We start from the raw sequence: 20,355 nt of genomic DNA on the forward strand, positions 1-20,355 counted from the left end.
TCACTCGGTCACAACAGCCCGGATGAATAACTTGAACACAAATAGTGAAGTACCTAGCTTGGCGCTTTATTACCGCATTACTTACGGTGGAAATGGGTTCGTGGTTCGTCCCGACTGTGATGTGGAAAAGCTTGTTTCAATCCTAGTAATCTTGCCTGTTAGAATGGGAGAATCGAGAAGTAGGTTTCAAATCGCATCTAATGGATGCTCATAAACAGGAATAGCATGATTAGCTAGAAGCCTCCCCACATAATGTCGTCAATAACATCGATCAAAGCCAAATAAGGAACACAAGACACTGGTTATTGGTGGTGGCTCTATCCAACGATGGAGATCCATGTCGATTGCCATCGAAGTTCGATCCCGATCGGAGCCGACAAGTCAGATGGTGGCCGCCTGGCGCCGTAGCTCCCTTGTTACACCACGCCTAGTGCCCGTTTCTTCTGTAAATCTGGGTCTAGAATGACCCCACCTCCTTCAATGTGGCGATATCCATCCATGGCCGTACCTAGTCACTACCTACTACTGTATCTCCCTACTTACCTAACTTGCCTACTGCTCATATGGGTCTCAGACTGGTCTGCACACAAATCGAGACCGTCGATTGTTGAGCCCTATCTTTCTTCTTAAATGCGCATTTCCACTTCCGCAACCCTTGGCTCGTGCGCATGAGTCTCGACCATGGCAGCTGAAGGGACCACAGAGGCAATTCGAGAACGAGAAACGTTCAAGTACGTCATGCCCCCTGTCAGTTTCCAGCTGGGCCCCTTCGCCACGACCACAAGCATCCTGGCGGTGCAAGAGTTCGTCTAATTCTCCGTCCATGTTAGATACGACTCGATCCTGATTGCGAACTCGGTCCGCAATGACATCGCAAACCCCATACCCTCGTCTGCACTGCACTCGTGCTCTGATCCATCCCTGACAGCCCTGGCTCAGGTCGCTGTCTTGAGATTAGGAGCCTCTCGTGCCCTCATCTCCTTGTTCGACTGCCAGCGTCAACACATCATCGCCGAGGCCACGCCTACGCTGAGCATATCCGCCAACGCCGAATCACCAGCCCATGACTCAGAGCGACTCTGGCTCTGTGGAACTTCCATCCCTAGGTCCTCTGGAGTATGCGAGCACGTTCTTACCTCTCAAAAGTCGGACTCGACATCCGAACCACCTTCCGCTGGGGGGCTCCCCGTCACCGTCATTCGCGACCTTTCTGAGCACGCCATCTTCCGAGAAAAGAGCTTGTGCCAAAGCTGGCCCCGGAATCGGTTCTACTCGGGTGTACCAATCCAGTCCCCCAGGGGCATCAACATTGGCGTCTTCTGCATTTTCGATGGGAAGCCCCGCCCAGGCCTGGATGATGCGTCCATTCACCTCATGCAGGATGTCTCGAAAGCCATCCTGAACCATCTAGAACTGCGACGATCTGGTGAGGGCCGTCGCCCTGCAGAGCGCATGGTGCGCGGATTGGGGAGCTATGTCGAGGGAAAGGCCACAATGTCTGGCTGGCAGGGCAGTTTCAGCCACGCCTTTGACACGAATCCTGCCACCGAGGAGGGCTCCCTGAATTCTGGGCAGCAAGACTTGCAACGTCGACAAGATGAGCTTGAGCCCAGCTCCATCGTCGACACCACCGAGCCCGAAAAGATTAGACCGCTGGCAGAGCCCTCTATTCTTGCTAGTCCCACTGAAGCCGGGACACCCGCATCGTTTGGTCCATTGAGCGATCAATCAATACCGCTGGTAGAGCAGCCCCGACACATACAGTTACGCCGAATTTTCTCAAAAGCTGCCAACATATTGAGGGAATCTATCGAGGTTGAGGGTGTACTTTTCTTGGACGCGAGCGTTGCATCTTTTGCTGGCCTCGTTGGCCGTAGAAGCCTACCACGCAACTCGAGTGCCAAAAGGCGGCCATCCTCCTCATCCTCCTCCTCAAACTACAGCGAGTTCAATGCAAACTCCGTATCCTCGAGCAATTCGGATACAGCGCCAGCTACCTGTAGTGTCCTGGGGTTTTCGACTTCTATATCGTCCAGCATCGATGGCCAAGATCCAACAGCTCGCAATCAATCACTCCCTGAACGACATTTGCAACGATTGCTTCGCCGTTACCCAAAGGGAAAGATTTTCAACTTTGATCATCATGGGGTGTTGGCTTCGAGTAGCCGTTCTGGAGAAGAAGCCACGCCTGTTTCTGGTCAAGGTTCAACTGGGCACGAGAATGACCCGAGTGATCACGCAAAGCTCCCACGACGGCGTGAAGAGGTATTTTCACGCAAGAATGAGGGTAAAGTCATTGCAGATCTCTTCCCAGGAGCCCGCAGCGTCGCTTTCGTGCCCCTCTGGGATTCAAACAAGCAGCGTTGGTGTTCGGGCTGCTTTGCCTACACCATGACGCCCACACGCATCTTTACTGTTCAGGGTGAGCTCAGCTATCTATCGGCATTTGGCACAGTCATCATGGCCGACGTGGCAATGATGGACAGCTCGATTGTCACCTCGGCATCCACCAGTCTTCTCAGCTCACTCTCCCATGAGTTGCGATCACCGCTCCACGGAATCGTCCTGTGTGCAGAGCTCCTCCGCGACACTTCGTTGGATGTGTTCCAAGGCGATGTGCTTAGGTCTGTTGAAGTTTGTGGCCGCACCTTACTTGACACGATCAATCATTTGCTTGATTGGTCAAAGATCAACAACTTTATCCAGAGTCCAAGAGAGCCACCAACACATCTGACCCGGCCTCCGAGACGGGGCGTGCAATCTCCTCCCCAGAGGAATTCGATGTCGGATGGAATGATGTACATTGCTTCGGATCTGGATGTGGACATGTTGGTGGAAGAAATCGTCGAATGTGTCCACGCCGGACACACCTACCAAGAGCAATCCCTGTTTCGTTTCCGTAATCAAGAGTCACCGGAAAGCACTGATGCCCATCCGCATACTAGACTCGATGGCATAGATGCTGCAGAGAACTCGGGTGCGTTTGGGAGTACAAACAACAGATCGCAGCTGAGCTCTGAAAGAGTCGTGGTGATTCTGGACATTGACCCTACAGTGGAATGGACGTTCCGATCTCAACCGGGTGCGCTTCGAAGGATCATAATGAATCTCTGCGGAAATTCGCTCAAGTACACGAATCGTGGCTTCGTCAAGGTAGCGGCCTACCAAGAACCGCCTACTCAGCGCGGGTCGAGAGACCGAGTTGTTCACATCGACATTATCGACACTGGACCTGGAATTGGGCCGGATTATCTCAACCATAGTCTGTTTAAGCCCTTCACACAAGAGGACACGCACTCTGCGGGAGCCGGTCTTGGTCTTAGCCTTGTGAGGAAGTTTGTCAGAGCACTTGGTGGCTCGATTCATATCCAGAGTCTGGTGGGTAAGGGGACGAGAGCGACTGTGAAGCTTCCACTTCAAGTTTCTAGTCTCGAGGCGACTGAGACAGTAACCGAACGGGACGAGTTCAAGGCACAAGTGATTGAGCTGTCTCGTCTGCGCGTAGCGGTATTGGGATTCTCGCCTTCCCACAGTGGTTTGGACCCTGCTCAGTGGAATTTAAAGGAGTTTGACGAACAGAGGTCTCTGGAGAAGATATGCCAAGACTGGTTGCGCATGCAGGTTGTTGCCATGGATGAGAGGTCAGAGTTTCTGCCAGATCTTATCCTTTGTGACGAGAACCATGTTGGACTCCTCACGAAACAACCGCGCAACGAATCCTCGTCTCCCGTCATTGTCGTATGCCACAGTGTGGCAGAAGCTCGCAAGAAGGAAAGATCGCACAAGTCATTGCAAAAACTCAACGGGGGTTTGTTCAGCTTCATCTCTCGCCCGTAAGTTAGCCCCCCACACCTTAATTCGATGATTGGTAGTTACTGATAGTCTATGATGCTCAGTATTGGGCCTAGAAAGCTGGCCAAGGCCCTGGTGCTTAGTTTCAGGCGTTGGGTGAAGTTGCAGGCATCGGCTGCTGAGCTTTCGAGCATCTCGACGATACTTGACCGGCTCCCTCCGCCACCAGAAGTCGATGAGACTCCCTACGAACCCAGTGACCAGAGCAGCGATGCCAAACGACGGCGTCTCGAAGTTACGGAATCCAATGACGAAGCCAGTACCCCTAAACCGCCGGCTCAAGAGAAACCCCAGGATACTCGCGAGCCCCGATTCCTTCTTGTGGAAGACAATGCCATCAATATGAGGATCCTCCAAGCATTCATGAAGAAGCTTGGCCATGTTTACGACGCAGCAACAGATGGGAGACAAGCCGTTGATTCCTACCGAGACGGAGGTGGACGCTATCGATGTATTCTGATGGACATATCCATGCCGGTGATGGATGGGTTCGAGGCGACTCGCCTGATTCGGGGGTTCGAAAAAGAGAAGCACCTTCCACGGTGCCACATATTTGCCATATCTGGGTTGGCTTCGAAAGAAGCGCAAGAAGATGCGTTTGCGACGGGGTTGGACCTGTTCCTCTCAAAACCGGTGCAACTCAAGGAGCTGAGCCGGATCCTGAAGAGCCATGGCATTGTCTAACGAACATGTTAACAAAGCAAAGCAACAACATATCCTGTAAACAATACACCTAAATTAACTATATTGTAGATACACAACACAACCACATCAAGGCCGAGTCGCGTATTAGCCGGCTGCCATGAACTTCTCCGTATCTGGCTGAGTGAAAGTGATCTGCATGCGCGAAAGAGTCCATGAAGGGAACGCAGAAGATTTGATCAAGATGGATAAAAAATGAAAATATAGGAGCATCTGCGCTATTCCGATGAGTTGGAAGTACTGCATGAGCTGCAATAGTCTGCCTCTAGCTGTTACACGTACGGTGTTATGGTCAGCTGCAGTGGCCAACACCTGCGAGTGGGTGGGTCTTCACCACCCAACCTCCCTTCCGTCAATATCAACACTGTTCTTGTCATAATTGAGACCGACAAGATGCATTTCGTGAGCCTCTTCTGCGCATGGCTCATGGCGCTTTCAGCAATGGTGACTGCTGATTCTAGCAAAGAGCCTTTCCGCTGCATCATGTACCTGACTGGGTGAGTTCTGTTGCGTTACGAGAGGTGGAAGGATACCATGAAGTTGAGGTTGGACAATACACTGACTGTATCCCAGCCAGCACAATGTTGTTCCCCGAAAAGAAGACACCAGAGATGTATCCCACGTCATTCTTGCCTTTATGCGATCCGAAGTCTTCAATGTCGACGAGACTCCCGATGAATTTCCTCTGTTCACCACGGTCAACGAGGTCCGTTCTAGCTTCCCACGCGACACCAAAGTCATGGTGGCGATTGGAGGATGGGGCGATACCCAAGGTTTCGAGGAAGGTGCAAAAAGCGAAGCGTCGAGGAAGCGATGGGCTCGTCAGGTTGCTGCCATGGTTGATGCGACCGGGGCAGACGGCGTCGACATTGACTGGGAGTACCCAGGGTATGCCCTCTCTATTGACACGGACCGAAGACTTACTGACGTGAAAACTAGAGGAAACCGTGACGACTACAAGCTGGTACCGAACTCGAAGCGCGAATGGGAGATTGAGGCCTTTGTCTCGCTCCTCCAGCATCTTCGCGCTGCCCTTGGGCCGGACAAGCTTTTGTCTGCGGCGGTGCCTGGCAAAGAAGTCGACTTGATGGCATTCACATCCGATACGGTCCCTAGAATCATGAAAGAGGTCGATTTTCTCAGCGTCATGACGTACGATCTGATGAACCGTCGCGACAACATCACCAGGCACCACAGCGGCGTTGCAGACTCACGAGACGCCGTCCAGCGCTATATTGACCGCGGTGCTTCGCCAAAGCGGCTCAATCTTGGGTTTGGGTACTATGTCAAGTGGTTCATGACGGAACAATGCGATGCCTCAAACCCGATAGGCTGTCCTACACAACTACTCGAGGACCCCAAGTCTGGGGCAGATCTAGGCAAGACGGGTGCTTTTAGTTGGCACGACGAGATTCCCGGCGATGTGGCTGAATCATTTGCCCGTGCACGAGATGGGGGAAGCTACGACGACGATGGGAGCTATTACTATTGGGATCCTCGAGAGCTCCGATGGTGGTCGTTCGATACTGAGCAGAGTATCCAGAGGAAGACGGACGATATTGTCCCGCAGGTCAGCGTGGGCGGGGTGTTTGCTTGGGGCCTCGGGGAAGATGCACCGAAGTTCGAGCACTTCAAGACGACGACTGAAGCAGTTCGTAAGATACGAGCAGCCGATGGAGCTAAGGACGAGCTATAACACCAAGAGGCCGCCTCCACGTGCTCACCAAAATGCATATGCAGGCTATGAAATGACTGCCAAGCCTTGTCGACTCGGCCGTCCCGGATAGAGATATTCATCCGCGAATTAAAGATTTGTCTCGGGGATATTGGTGTTTACCTTAACCAGGATATGCATAGCTCTAAGCTAGGGTCCTCCAATTGAGCTCCTGCATGACGAATCATAAGCTTTAAACTAAACACGCATCGACCACGGCTGATCCTCTGAGTGCGACACTGCAGAGTATCTCCCCCGCTCTTGTCCTCCAACGATACCAGCCTCCTCTCCACACGTGCCCGTTGAGATACCGTTCCTCGTGGGCAGGGGAGCTTGTGTGCCCACCGCGAGCTCCCGAAACCATGTGTTCTTGCTGCAGACGTTGACCTGTGAAAGCCTGCGATCGGCGTCATGATCCCTTCGCCTGGGTTGGGGCTATTCCAATCCTAAACACCGAGGTCTCGGCGAAGGACCACCAGCTGGAGCACCCGCGGCGCCATGTCTGGTGAGGAATCGACCCGTCCCTGCGAGACGGGACCCTCGCTGCGACGTCATCTGGGTGAACTTCCTGAATAGGCTTATCCGTCGCGGATCGCTGTTCCCAGGACGTGGTTGAACGTCCATAAAACCTGGAGGGTGCCCAGGCTGTATTGATGTCTCTGGTGTTTTGGTCAGCCTCAGTCTCAATTGCGGCCTCAATTCCTCGCTCCTCACCAGACCGACCTGGTGCTTTGGTTCCCTTGTGCCGTTTGTCTCTTGTGTCTATCAATTGACTCGTTCTCGTCCAAGATGCGCTTCTCGACTTCCCTCCTCGCCGGTCTTGCGGTTGTGAGCCCTGCTGCGGCCGCGCCTAAGCCCAACTATGGCGAATACAAGCCCATCAAGCAGATTGAGCTTGGCCCGCGACCCTACTTCCTCGCCAACAACATGGACGAGGGTCCCCTCAAGAAGAAGCTCCAGTCGTGCTCTGAGAAGCGTCAGAAGCCCTCGGAGTGGTCCATTGCTCACCGCGGTGGTGGTACCCTCATGATCCCCGAGCACTCTCTCGAGTCCAACCTTGCCGGTGCCCGTATGGGTGCTGGTATCCTCGAGTGTGATGTGGCCTTCACTAAGGACCGCCAGCTCGTGTGCCGACACTCTCAGTGCGACCTCCACTACACGACCAACATCGTCACTATCCCCGAGCTCAACAAGAAGTGCACGCAGCCCTTCACGGCGGCCAAGGATGGCAAGCCGGCTTCGGCCAAGTGCTGCACCAGCGATATCACTCTCAAGGAGTTCAAGACGCTGTGCGCAAAGATGGAGGGCTTCAACGCCAGCGCCACCAACGCCGTCGATTTCCTTGATGGCACGCCCAACTGGCGCACAGACCTGTACGCCACGTGCGGCACCGTCATGAGCCTCAAGGAGCACATCGAGCTCACCAAGTCGCTCGGCCTCAAGCACACCCCGGAGCTTAAGACGCCCGAGGTCAAGATGCCGTTCCAGGGCGACTACACGCAGGAGAAGTACGCGCAGCAGTTGATTGACGAGTATAAGGAGGCCGGCGTCAAGCCCAAGAACGTTTTCTTGCAGAGCTTCCTGTACGATGATATGCTGTACTGGCTCAAGGCCGAGCCCAAGTTTGCCCGCCAGGCCATGTACCTCGACGAGACGGGCGACACCCCCGAGACCTTCAAGACTGCCATCGCCAACCTTACTCGTTATGCTGCTGATGGTGTGAAATACATTGCGCCTCCTCTGCCTTACCTCGTCACTCCCAAGAACGGCGAGATTGTCCCCAGCGAGTATGCCATCCAGGCCAAGAAGCTCGGTCTCGACATTGTCACCTGGAGTCTGGAGCGATCCGGTCCCCTCAAGAACGGTGCGAACGGCAACTACTACTATGCCACCATTGCTTCAATCGTCGACAACGACGGCGACGTGTTCAAATTGCTGGATGTGTTCCGACAGATTGGAGTCGTCGGCGTCTTTTCCGACTGGAGCGCTACTGTGACTTATTACGCCAACTGCTTTGGCCTCAAGTAGAGGAATGATGAGATGATAATGATTAGAAGATAGATTTGAAGAATTGAATATGTCTCTTCTTGCACTACCTTTTACCGCGTATGGGTTGTCGTTAAAGCTGTTAATTAGAGTTGGGTGGGCAAACGCCTTTGTTCTAGAAGGCGCCTCGTAACGGTGGCTCATTAAACTTGCATCTCAGAACGACGTCAAGAAAGGGGCATCAGACAACTAAAAAGGTTCTGGAAATATTATTTGTTTAATAACAAACTCGCAGAGCTTCCTCTTTGACATCACCTCGTGGAGAGAATTACCCTTCTCGACGATCACCTCAAAGAAGTAATTCCCAACGACGACTCGCCCTTTCGAGGCAAGTTTCGCCGGTGGAAACAACCAATAGAAGACGGCGCTATAGAATAGCTTGGTTTGAACCCCAGCGTGGGCAAGGATGTGAGGTCATGGCTCCTCCACCATCCGCCAGTTCTCGTTGTGCGAATGGTCGAAACATTTTCCCCATCCCTTTTGCTCACGCGAGACTCCGGGGAATGGACAGGCTAGAGGAGTATGGAGTCGGGAGACTTGAGGGAGGAATAACATGTTGTGACATTGCTCGAGTCAGTAATCCCCGCCCCCGGATTCTACCCCATGGAGACCCCGGATTCAATGGGTAATTCGATGCTAACCGTGAGGGTTGGGTAAGGGAGGTTTTTGCCTCAACCAGAAACCCTTTAAACCTTCTTCGTCCCCACATCCCTCCCGCTCAGAGTAGTCTTCGTCTTACTCGATACATCTCTTCCTGTCCTTGACGTTTGAGCGATCGGCGGGACATAATGTCTGTGACAAGCGCCGGCGATGGCAAGGTGACGGGGTTGACATATAGCTCCGAGTCCGTCATGGTCATTGTACGTCTACTCGAAAGCGTGGTGTAGCGGTGATTAATCTGTTGATAGGCCTGCTCGGCTCTGGCTTTGTACAACGGCCTCGAACTCCTCGCACTCATCTTCACAACGTTCAAGCACCGTCGAGGCCTCTACTTCTGGAGTCTTCTACTCGCAGCGTTTGGCGTTGTGCCATATACCCTCGGCTGGCTGATTGACTACTTCGATCTCGTCGTCAGGTATGTCGGCATGGCCATCTGCAGCGTCGGCTGGGTGCTCCTCATCAGCGGACAGTCTGTCGTGCTATACTCGCGACTCCATCTAGTTCTCAGCAACATCCAGATCCAGCGCGCCGTATTCTGGATGATTATTTTTAATGGAGTTACGTGGCATACGACTATGACGGTGTTGTTGTTTGTTACGAGGTCTTCGTCAAGCATGAATGGGAGTCAGACTACGCCTCTGTACAAGATGATGGAGAAGGTCCAGATGACGTTTTTCTGCGCCCAAGAGTTCATCATCTCGGGGTTGTATATCTGGAAAACGGTCGACATCCTCAAGACGTCGTTTGGAAGCAAGCGCAAGTTCATGTGGCACCTCTTCATCATCAACCTTGTCATCGTGGCAATGGACATTGCCCTCCTGGTCATCATGTACAAGAACCACTACACGCTGGAGCAAGGGATAAAAGTGGTCGTCTACTCGATCAAGCTCAAGCTCGAGTTTGCAGTTCTGGGCAAGTTGGTCGAATTTGTGCAGAACCGCGGCGGCTCGAATCCCTCAGGCCCAGAGTCGCATCGCCGTCACACGGGCGGGTTTGTCGAGTTATCAGGAAGCAGGCCCAATGTTGGAAAGGTGCGCTCGAGGAGCAATCCCGAGCCGGAGACTGTGTATCTTGAAGAGCTGCCGTCGTCGCGGAGGGGCAACGAGCAGATTACTGTGACGACAAAGATTGAGGTAGAGCATGAGAGGAGCGGGATGGAGACGGGGGAGGATGGCAGTACGGATCAGCTATATGATGCTGCGATCAAGCAAATATCCAAGGGAGGGAGCTGAACTTGTAGTAATATAATTTCTTGAGTATATTAACTCTTCATGCCGCCCCTGCTCTTGGGCCTTGTCATGTGGAAGGACTGGCGTATCGACCCATGCACCTGACTATTTGAAGCTATAATGGCTATTTTGTCCTACGTTCTTGGGCAAAGATTTCAGCCGGTAATGTCCACTCATATAAAATACTGTAGCTGAAACGAAACTATGCGCTGTCTTGTTAACCGTGCGCGCCGTATGCAAAGTCCGAGTCATGGATCTGGTGGAGATGTTGGCTGTCCTGACCCGACCCCTGCAAATGCGTTTGTTGATTGTGGATTGCCGTCATATTGTTTGAGAAGGGGATGAAAGATGAACAAAACTAACGGTGGAGGTCTCTAGGAGTGTAGTTGAAGTTGCGAAGGTATCACCAACTGGTCCTCAGCGCCCGCCATATCGATCCTTCGAAAGGCAATCAGATCTTAAACTCAAAGACGCATCTGACATCTGACGATAAAATCACCATTTTCTCCACTCCCCGCAATCGGAAAGCCCCCGAAAGGACGCCATCCCACATGGGAACGCCATCCCGGCCGCTGATCCCCATCACCATCACATCAGTGGAGACCTTCCTCTCGGGCATCTCCTTGCGGACTCCGTCTCACGACTGCATCCTGCAGCGTGTCCCAGGGCAGTGGATGGCCCGTACCTTGTGCAGATGGATAAGGCTGATGCTGGATTGTGGAAAGAAAAGTGGTCTTGGAGGATTGAAGGATTGTTTCGTGGGTTTAAAGGGGAGATGGTTTAAGAGCAGGAGTCCCCAGGTTGTTGGGTCTTGTTCACTGTTGGTTCTCTTCTCGTGGAGCTTCTTTTGCTTGCTTTTAGAGAAAGCGTTCATTGGGTTGATTGTCATTTCCTCTTTTCGGTTCGAGTTTGCGGTGTTGAATCACTGACCTGGTGTGAGATTGTGTTTCATCAAAGCCGATTTGCGAAGCGTTCTTGAATCCGACGACGTTGGCATTAATACGAAACGAGAAGCAATACAGGCATCTGCGAAAAAGAAACGAGCTTCATCGATCACCCAGCCTGCATAAGACACCTCTGGCAACTGGGTGCGGCAGAAGAAACCACCATGCCAGAGTTCCCAGTCGTCCACGGCGTCACAGTGGCAGTCGCACCGCCGGATGATTACGATGTCGATTTTGAGCACCCGAAACGGCGGCATGAGATCGAGTCGTATGTGGTATCGGGTCTCGGCATGGCGATAGCGGCTCTTTTCTTCTTGCAGTTCATGTACGTCAAGTTGGGGCTTCTTCGGAAAGCGGATGGAGAGACAGGTATGTGCCCCTTTGGTTGCTTTCTGGGATATGTGCTGAGTGTGGATAGCATGCCTTATGCTCGCGTGGTTATCCTCCATCGCAGTTCAAGCCGTGGCTCTTCGTAAGTGTCAGCTCGACATCGTGTTAGTGTTTATGATGTTTACTCCCAGCAGGATCGTATTATTTGGGTCTGATGGGAGTGCACGCATGGGAACTCTCGCTGAATGACTACATCTTTGGGAGCAAGGTGAGTTGCGCCACTTGACCAACGTGAATGGATCGCTGATAATCTCAGTTCATGGTCATCTCGCCAATTCTCTATGCAATCTGCACTGGTGCTTCCAAGATGTCGCTGATCCTCTTCTACCGCAAGCTCTCACCACAACGTTGGTGGAGGTGGAGCGTGTACTTCGTCCTCTTCCTTGTGGCTGGGTATAACATCTCCATCTTCTTCGCCATCATCTTTGGCTGTCAACCCTTCAACAAGCATTGGGATGTGAGGGTGACTGAGGGGAGCTGTGTGAACCGACCGGCCATCTACATCTGCACTGCAGTGCTTGGCATCGCGTCGGATCTCTTGCTGTTGGTGATGCCGATGCCAATGATCATGCGCTTGCAGATGCCGCCGAGGCAAAAGGCTGGACTGGCCCTGCTGTTTGGGATTGGATCTGCGTGAGTAGTTGAGGGGATATTTTGGGTTGAAGGTCATTAACCGAAATACAGCACACTTGTGACGTCGGTCGTTCGGTTGATACTCTTGATGCCGATTCTCACCACCACAGACACGACCTGGGTTATTTCCAGTGCCGTGGTCTGGATGTAAGTCCGTCACATCCTCAGGAAGACCGTGGCTAACAGGGTCGCAGATATGTTGAAGCCAACCTTCTTGTGATATGCGCCTCATTAACAACGCTCCGACGGTTCTTCATTCACGTAGCTCCCAAGCTCATTGGCGAACGAGGGTCGTCGGCTGGATATGCAGTAAGCGGCAGCAAGGGAACGCGAGGGCACCCGTTCCGGACGATCGGAAGCGTCGCAAACAAAGGAAAAGTCGACAAATACGGAATGGATATTGAAGAAGCTGGCTTCGACTTGAAGACGATTGGACAGGCCGAACCAACAGAGACCGAGGTCAAGGCCTATGAAACAGGTGCTCAGCCGCAAAAGATGATCAAGCACCTTCGACGACAAGAGTCCATCAACAAATTTGGAGACGCTGCATCTGAAACGCGGCTTTGGGACCCACGCAAGGACAGCGATGAGGGTGACCGGGCGATTGTTCAGACAACAACTGTGACGGTCGTGTATGAGGATCGGGGTAAAAGAGGCCTCTGAGGCATTGACGGGATGGTTAGGGCGTTTGAATAGATGGGATACAGGAGTAACTGATTGATTTCTAGTGATTTATTTTGAAGCCTGGCGACAGGGTTAATTTGATATCCTTTGGGCTTGTGTTCGTTGGTTGGGAGGCCTTCGAGGCCGTTCGCGTGAAACGTTGGGCCCAGTGGTTGCTAACCAGCAAAGCATGGAAGCGCCAAGGGACTCATTGGATGGATCTTAGGCCGCAAGACCTGAGGCCGACCATGAAACGCATTTCCACTGCCGTCGTCACATTCCGAAAGAACCACTGGAGCCAAGGCCACAAAAACCAGGATGAACCCTTCGACGCTAAAAATGGATTGGCTACCGTACGGCTTTCAGCTGCCGAGCCAAGGCTGTGTTCGTTTTTTCAGTTTCACGGCAAACGCGCAAGCTTCAATTGGGGAATCGGAGGCGACGGAACCAAAAGAGTCGTCGCGTCGGGCGGCTCGTCGTCGTCAGGAGATGATGCTTGTTTTGATGGCTGAGGAATGCTGAGACCTCGTGTTCGGGTTCAAGCTTCTTGGTATCATAAGATTTTTTGAGCCCCAAAGTTCTTCAGCGGGGAATTCTAGCGCTCTTTAGCACTGAAGCTGCCCCGGAGAGTTTCCTGCCGGGTTAAACTGAGCCACGTCCAAGCCACGCAGCATGACCTCATCTGCCAAGGCTTCACTGGAGCACACCAAAAACGTCAGAAGATGGGCAAATCTTGAGCACAACACGTCATTCGCGCGACGCCACGCTCTGCCATTCTTGCCCATCACCACCCAATCTGCCGTGACAAGAAGCTCTCGAACCGGGAATCCAGCCATTCAGCGTCGTCGTCATCGGAGGGATCCTCGCTCCACCTGCTGTTCTTTCACACCCACTCGCTGCTTGTGTGAATGCATTTGGTTGGTCGACGACGCTCTTGGAAGGGTTCAAGCCGGACTTGATGACTGCCGACCAAGAGCGAATGCGCTATTCCGTGGGCTTGTCCTGACGTATCGACTTTTCTTGTCCGGTAGGGCTGGGCTGGCCTCGTTTCCTTGAATGGGCTGGGCCACCTGACAGAGTTCCGTCATTGCTACAGTGAAGTCACTGCCATCATGCCGAAGCTGCCGTCTTCTTAAAGTGCTACCTTCGCTCCTCGTTGTTGCTAACCATCTAGATTTCTCTTTCCTCAACCCCGACCTGAATCTTGCAGTGCTCGCCCCCAGAACTCAAATCTCACTCTAGACAAGCTTAATTCCTACACCTAAAGCCCGACACAAACCGTCGCCATGTCTATGGGAATCATCACCATTATCCACGCCGTCCTGGCGATTTTCCTCATCATTGAGCTTGGTCTGACGGCATATGGTAAGTCCGAACTGTGGGCTCCCTCACAACCATCACCACGCTAACACTTGCCCAGTTGTCGACATCACCAACCCTCGCGGCTGGGGCGACACCCCTTCGTCGTTTGCCTTTATGCTCTTCAACTCGGTCTGGTCCATCATCATCCTGTTCTACCTGGCCCTGACGCCCCTCTTCGCCTCCCGCCTCTACCACAGCGTCGCCGCCCTCGGCCTGCTCGCCATCACCACCATCTTCTGGTTTGCCGGCTCCATCGCCATGGCTGCCAAGATTGGCGTCCCCGACTGCCACGGCTTGACCCCCTGCCAATCCGCCCAGGCTGCCGTCGCCTTTGGCTTCTTCATCTGGGCCATCTTTACTGGCTTGACTGTCATGGAGGGCTTGGCTTTCATGCGATCCCGGGGTCATGCGGCCCACGCGGACACCACCAAGCCCGCCATGAACCACTACGGTGCTTAAGCGATGTGTGAGAAGAAGCAATTTGGTGTCACAGAATGACGGTGGTAATGGTTTCCTACGCCTACTCGTCTCTTGTATGATTTTTGAACGTTATGCGAAACGGCCGGAAGATACCCTTCAGGACTGACAAACGCGTTGGAACGCGTCAACATTTATTTGGGTGTTTCTTGTGTATTACACAATGGTAGATTGCCGTCAGTCTGTTAATAAAAGATGAATCACTTTTCTCAACTGTTATCTCTTGCGTGAATGGGTTGTTGTCTCACAAGTGAATGGGTGCAAGCCAGTGGTATTGGTGGCTTGGTCTCGCATTGATTCACACAATGCGTGTGATGTCGCCATGGATAAGCGGAGTGTTTCGTTGACGTTTCTGAATTAATTACCGAGGTCACTCACTACCTGGCCAAGACATGTCTTTGACTATTTTACCAAGTGCGTGCTGGTTGAACTGATAATCAGCAACTTGTGCTTGTTCTTGTTGCGATGATGTAATTTGGAGCCATGTGCCAGATGACCACCCACCCACTTCATGGCTAAAGGCGCGTGGCATGGACACTTCCATCTCGATTGTCAATATCGCAAAGTTCCGTGTCAGGAATCTAGAACAATCACTTTTGGCTGTCAAAGAAAAGACATAGCAAATTATTACTATCAGTATCAACACCTCGATAGGTTCAGTGCTGCGCCGCTAATCACATGCACAAGTCAGACTTGGACCCCTACCGCGCCGCGCGGTGGCTGATTCACATTGGAGGAGATCAATGCCGCACATTATCCCGAAGTTGACTCTCCTCCTTAATGATCTTCGCGATGGTTATTCCGTGTCTCAATTGTTGAACCTTCGTTCTAGCCCGCGGTTTGATGGTAGACTTGTGTTTAGTTAGTGCAAGCGAGCGCCTGATAAGCACCGTTCGGTCCCCGCGGGCCAGACCCTGGAGGCCCCCAGACATGGGGGGCTCTTAGCGATTTGTGTCGCTCATGACAAACCGCAACGGGTGAGCACCTCACTCCACTTGACACTCTCCCCGTTATCTGTTGATCGCTCACTTCCCCAAGATTCGAAAAAGAAAGGCGGGCCACCCACTCAGGGGGCTCACGCTCTCCGGTTCGGCACGATGCTACCATCCCGTCGCGTTAGCCCAATTTGAGAATTGCCCTTTGGTGATACTGTTCGCTGCTCTTTATATGAGCCCGTCTCATTCAAGGGTAATCGTAGTAGTGCTGTCATCCTTATCAGCAGGCCGGCACAGAGATATCGCAAAGTTCCGGGATGCTTCCAGGGTCTGAGGCAGACCATCCTTATCAACACATATGCCAATTCCGGAGATGGTCATTCTTTTTTGCCAGGTCAACATGGAGAGACGGGATAGAACTGAAGGGTTCTATCTAAATGGCGAGCACGTCCTTGTCCTGGGCTGTGGATCTTTTCGTCTGGAATCATCCTGACCTTGACAAGTCCCACTGCTTCTTCACCTGGCGATGTGAGGGTGAAACTTGGACTACAACACCAAAGCTCACTCTCTAGTCAAAGCTCCCGAGCTTGATTCTCGATCGACATTGAAGTGGACCAGCCTTGACTTTATTCACGATACATCGTGCCCAAGAGAGCAGGGCCCCTTGACAGTCTGGCAGCAACACCCTCCAGACCCGGCCCTCCGGCACAGAAACAAGCTTCGGCCCTGACCCCGAACGAAGCCAAAAAGCTACGACCAGAGTTTGCCTTTTGCGCTAACGAAAAAGCTGCGATCCTCGTGGGCTCAAGGGCTCTAACCAAGCTCCCGGTGTAGCGGGCGCAACTGACGTCGGGGCATCCAGTTAACGGCCTCGGATGTGCGCTCTTGCGCCCGGTGTATAAGAACTCTGGGGGGGACCATCTAGGGCTCGACCGCGGTCCAGCGAAAGGCGTCTGACGGCGTTTTGCATCTTCAGAGTCAATTACCTGAGTCGAGCCAGTTGAATTGACTAATCTCCTAACTCCGTCCGATGCTGGTTCCTCTGGGCCAGTCTACTCATCGTCGTGGTCTGCATCTTGAACCTATCTCTGACAACTTTCGACCTCTTTTTTTTTTTTTTTTTTTCCACAACAGCGAGCGTCATTCTTACCACTGAGCTCCAGAAAGGCTCTTTACACCTAATCGCCATTTTTAATGTTTGACGCGAAGCATTGCCATCATCTCATCCATGATCGATACTATCCGAAAACTACAACTACACCCTCGATCCGAATCGACGCCACACCAAAGACATGTCTGGACGGAGCGCGATCGCGCGCAAAAAGGTCACCGCGACCAAACAGAAACAAAATGAGAGCACCAGTCGTCCTCGATCTACAACCACGGTCTCCAGCAATGATGACCTTCTCCCCGACTTCCCCATGCCGCCTATGGGCACGAGCGCCTCTTACCCGAGGTATGCCAACCAGCTGCCGCAGATTCAAATTGGCGAGCCATCACCGGGAATCCGAGGAGGCTGGAACCCGCCGGAAAGCCCAATGATGAGGGGGGACACGAGGCGAGACGTACACATGAGCAATCTGATTACTTCATCAGATGCCTGGCCGCAGAGGAGAGCTACACTACCGGAGCCGAGGATAGAAGATGGAAGCGGCATCGAGAGGAGCGGACTAAGGACGATTCTAGACAAGCGGAGCGACGATTTTCGAAAAGGATTGGCAAAGACGTTTGCTTTTCGCAAGAAGGATAAAGAGGGGGGAAGACGGGGGAGCAGTGATAGACCTCCGAGTGTCGCAAATACTTTACCAAGCACCACTTCAAGTCAAGAAGAGGGTCACACGAACGCTCAATACTCTCCGATGATGATACAAACGGCGCCGACGCCGACACCGTATGCGTCTTCTCATCATCCCTTACCTTCGCCGCCTAGTCCGCAGACATTACTGCCTCCCATCGGTCCACCACCGACGACGAAGCTGCCTGCGATCCCACAACCACCGTCCGCACCGGTGCCACAGATGAAGAGGTGGCTAGGCGGAGGACGTCCGGTTGGAAAGTGGAACAAACTCCGCAAAGATCCGGAGTTGTGGGATCCCAATGGGGATGTCCTCATCTTTCTCGGTCGCAAAGGCCAGAAGTTACCGAGCTTCCGTCTATCGTCACACATCATCGAGGGCACCGGGAGTCGCCCGCTCATCACGATGTTGCGTGAAGGATCGACGGAAGAAGATATACCTCCACCTCTCTCACCAGGTGATGGATCTTACGGTGCAACTCTTGGTCGAGGCTTCGCCGATGAGCCACTTACACCCCCAGCCTCTGAAGGTACGAGCATTGGGGATTTTGAAGGTCAAATCTCATACGAGATGTACTTCCCCCCTCCTCGGAACCTTGGCCGAATCGAAGAGCTCCGGCACCAAATAACCACCCGCAACGTCTTCGCGTTGCTATGCCATGCCTCAATCGTCGGTTTCTCGTTGCAACAAGCCCTTTCGGACCTTCATGTGCGTCTCGACACTTATATGCCCCCGTACAACGACAACGTTGGCCAAATAGTGCGGTACATTCGCAGTCGCGCCCTGGACGATGTGAGATGCAGCCCGGCAACGGCAGTGTCACTCCTCATTTGGGCGGAAGGGAAGGGCGTGAGATGGGCGGACGGTTGGAGGCAGTGTTTCACGCATTGCACGGGCATGTTCCCCAGTGTCGAGATGTGCAAGGACTACAAGTCCCTGACACCGATCTCGAGAGCCCTTTTGGAGAAGGCGAGCCTGGAGATGCAAGACCGTGTTAACGCCGCGGAGGAACGTCTGGCTGGGTTCGAGTACGATGATATGTGGACACACTATGGAGAAGCTGGTCAGGCGAGGGGCGCAGCTGAGAGACTCAGAGAAATGCTGTACTGCCACTATCAGCAAGTATACGGATCCTGGCCACCTTCACCCCTAGCACGATCCAGAAACCAGTCTGTTACTTCAGAGACCAGCGCTGAAGAGGACACATGGCTCACACGTTCCCTGATGAGGGCGTTACAAAAGGATTTCGGCGCGCTGTACGATTTCCTCGTCAACCGAGATATCGTCTGGGACGTCTCAGAGGCGCGATCGGGACGGAAGTGGATGATGGTACCGGAGAACCGCAGCAGCATGTTTGAAGCAGACACTGATGAAGTGCCGATGACGGACATGTTGATCGAGTTTGACAACAAACATCGGTTCCCACATATCCCGCACCCATACCCTCTGCTTCCTGAGTCGATATCGCCGTTGGAAATGCCATCACGAGGGAAACGGTCAGAGACCCCCAGCGGAGGCCGTATGGGTGCGCTGGAGAGAAGAGTGCAACTTGCTTACACAGAGAGCACAAACATCTTCAAGTTGGGAAGCGAGTTTGCGGCCAACAAGCTCGTTGAGGCGTTCCAACGGTTTGAGAAGAGTGGCCGAGCCGATGATGTAGATCCTGCGAGGGCGCGACGAGGCCGATGGGTGCTTATCTACGGAATCTTGCAGACGCTGGCGTCCGTCTCTGTGGATGACGAGATGGTGCTGCACACTGATCGGGTCGAATACCATCTGAGTCCAAGGCTAGCGGGAGCGAGAATACCACCATGGAAGGGCGGAGAGGGTGATAGAATTGGACAAGGGGCGCACGAGAGGTCATACTGCTGGGTTGCGGACGAGAAATGGGAGACAGATGAAGATGATGGACCAAGGGAGGTGCGGGGATGGAGAGGAACCGGGGCAGCGGGGGATGTAAGTCCGGTGCTGGGTGGGTCTCTTAGCCCGGGACCCGGGACACCGTGGAGGAAAAGCCCCGAGAGACGAGGAGGAAGAGAAGAGAGGTAAATCAGTAATGCAATGGTCCACGAATAGGCACAATGTCTGCATCCATGTGCTGGACATTGAATTAATCACCCCACTATTAATTGATAGTTCGAGGAGGAACAGATCGTACCTGTTGATCACGTCTCCCAGCCACCGATTAACAACACCAAAGCTGCAGGTCTCCGCCAAGCAGGACCCTGAGCGATTATATCTACGGAGTAGCCGTAAACGACGGTGGAGTTGCAGCTACCGAGATAAAAGGAGACTTACCCGCCTCCCGCATATTTCGATCCGATCTTCGTCTGTGTCCGAAACGAGCGAGACGGCCCAGGGAGTGTGCATTGCGCCTCGCCTGTTCCTGAGTTTTCTGTACCTGGCGAGATAGAATCTCGTGGGTATTTCCTAGCCACCTGGCTTTTTGACACTGGCAGCCGAGACAACAAAGGACGCTATTGAGGTACAAGCAGGGGCCGAAAAGACGTGATTGACTGGATGGTTGGGGCCGCCTTCTCGGCGACCCTTGAGGGCATTCTGAATCTCGTGTTTTTGGCCGTCCAGCCAGCCTGTTTTTTTCTCTGGGCGATTTCTTTTTTGGGGAGCTTTCGGGGGTTTGGCCCGTTCCCCAACCCCGCGATTTCTGATGACGTCGCAACTGAAGGGAGGCCTGGAACATCTATCCTTACCCTCCCGGCATCTCGGTCTGTGTTCTTCCACCTTCTGTCTTGGGTATCAATTCTCATTGTCGCGTTATCGCACCAGACCCGTGTAGAGTGCTTGCATGGTTAGTGCCAAGCCCGACGTCATGTCCAAGAAGTCGGCACGGCCGGCAGGGAAACATGATTCTGACGAGATGGAGGGAATGCCTTAATGAGCTGTAAAAGTCTGGGGATGCCGAAACTGGGCATGAATCCATGTCTATGGAGG

At 53.1% G+C, this 20,355-nt stretch overlaps 7 protein-coding genes across 7 annotated transcripts; all 7 read left to right on the plus strand.

Moving 5' to 3' along the window:
- Positions 1 to 681: 681 nt before the first annotated feature.
- On the plus strand, positions 682 to 4,536 carry NCS54_01117800 (Hypothetical protein; the record flags this gene model as incomplete). The annotated part of the gene is made up of 3 exons (XM_053156461.1): positions 682 to 803; positions 831 to 3,833; positions 3,897 to 4,536. 3 exons carry the CDS (start codon positions 682 to 684, stop codon positions 4,534 to 4,536), a joined length of 3,765 nt encoding a protein of 1,254 aa, XP_053012436.1.
- A 390-nt stretch (positions 4,537 to 4,926) lies between these two features.
- On the plus strand, positions 4,927 to 6,250 carry NCS54_01117900 (Chitinase; the record flags this gene model as incomplete). The annotated part of the gene is made up of 3 exons (XM_053156462.1): positions 4,927 to 5,051; positions 5,128 to 5,442; positions 5,494 to 6,250. The coding sequence occupies exons 1-3, from the start codon at positions 4,948 to 4,950 to the stop codon at positions 6,248 to 6,250; spliced, it is 1,176 nt and encodes a 391-aa protein (XP_053012437.1). The 5' UTR covers positions 4,927 to 4,947.
- An 807-nt stretch (positions 6,251 to 7,057) lies between these two features.
- NCS54_01118000 (Hypothetical protein) lies at positions 7,058 to 8,296 on the plus strand (the record flags this gene model as incomplete). The annotated part of the gene is made up of 1 exon (XM_053156463.1): positions 7,058 to 8,296. The coding sequence occupies one exon, from the start codon at positions 7,058 to 7,060 to the stop codon at positions 8,294 to 8,296; it is 1,239 nt and encodes a 412-aa protein (XP_053012438.1).
- Positions 8,297 to 9,102: 806 nt separating this feature from the next.
- On the plus strand, positions 9,103 to 10,206 carry NCS54_01118100 (Hypothetical protein; the record flags this gene model as incomplete). The annotated part of the gene is made up of 2 exons (XM_053156464.1): positions 9,103 to 9,174; positions 9,223 to 10,206. 2 exons carry the CDS (start codon positions 9,103 to 9,105, stop codon positions 10,204 to 10,206), a joined length of 1,056 nt encoding a protein of 351 aa, XP_053012439.1.
- A 1,105-nt stretch (positions 10,207 to 11,311) lies between these two features.
- Positions 11,312 to 12,833, plus strand: NCS54_01118200 (Hypothetical protein; the record flags this gene model as incomplete). Its single annotated transcript, XM_053156465.1, has 6 exons — positions 11,312 to 11,516; positions 11,566 to 11,619; positions 11,669 to 11,745; positions 11,794 to 12,170; positions 12,222 to 12,317; positions 12,365 to 12,833. The coding sequence occupies 6 exons, from the start codon at positions 11,312 to 11,314 to the stop codon at positions 12,831 to 12,833; spliced, it is 1,278 nt and encodes a 425-aa protein (XP_053012440.1).
- A 1,286-nt stretch (positions 12,834 to 14,119) lies between these two features.
- On the plus strand, positions 14,120 to 14,654 carry NCS54_01118300 (MARVEL domain-containing protein; the record flags this gene model as incomplete). Its single annotated transcript, XM_053156466.1, has 2 exons — positions 14,120 to 14,198; positions 14,254 to 14,654. 2 exons carry the CDS (start codon positions 14,120 to 14,122, stop codon positions 14,652 to 14,654), a joined length of 480 nt encoding a protein of 159 aa, XP_053012441.1.
- A 2,245-nt stretch (positions 14,655 to 16,899) lies between these two features.
- Positions 16,900 to 19,452, plus strand: NCS54_01118400 (Hypothetical protein; the record flags this gene model as incomplete). The annotated part of the gene is made up of 1 exon (XM_053156467.1): positions 16,900 to 19,452. One exon carries the CDS (start codon positions 16,900 to 16,902, stop codon positions 19,450 to 19,452), a length of 2,553 nt encoding a protein of 850 aa, XP_053012442.1.
- Positions 19,453 to 20,355: the final 903 nt, after the last annotated feature.

The sequence above is a fragment of the Fusarium falciforme genome, chromosome 9 (genome assembly GCF_026873545.1).
Source record: "Fusarium falciforme chromosome 9, complete sequence".
Taxonomy (NCBI): Eukaryota; Fungi; Ascomycota; class Sordariomycetes; order Hypocreales; family Nectriaceae; genus Fusarium; species Fusarium falciforme.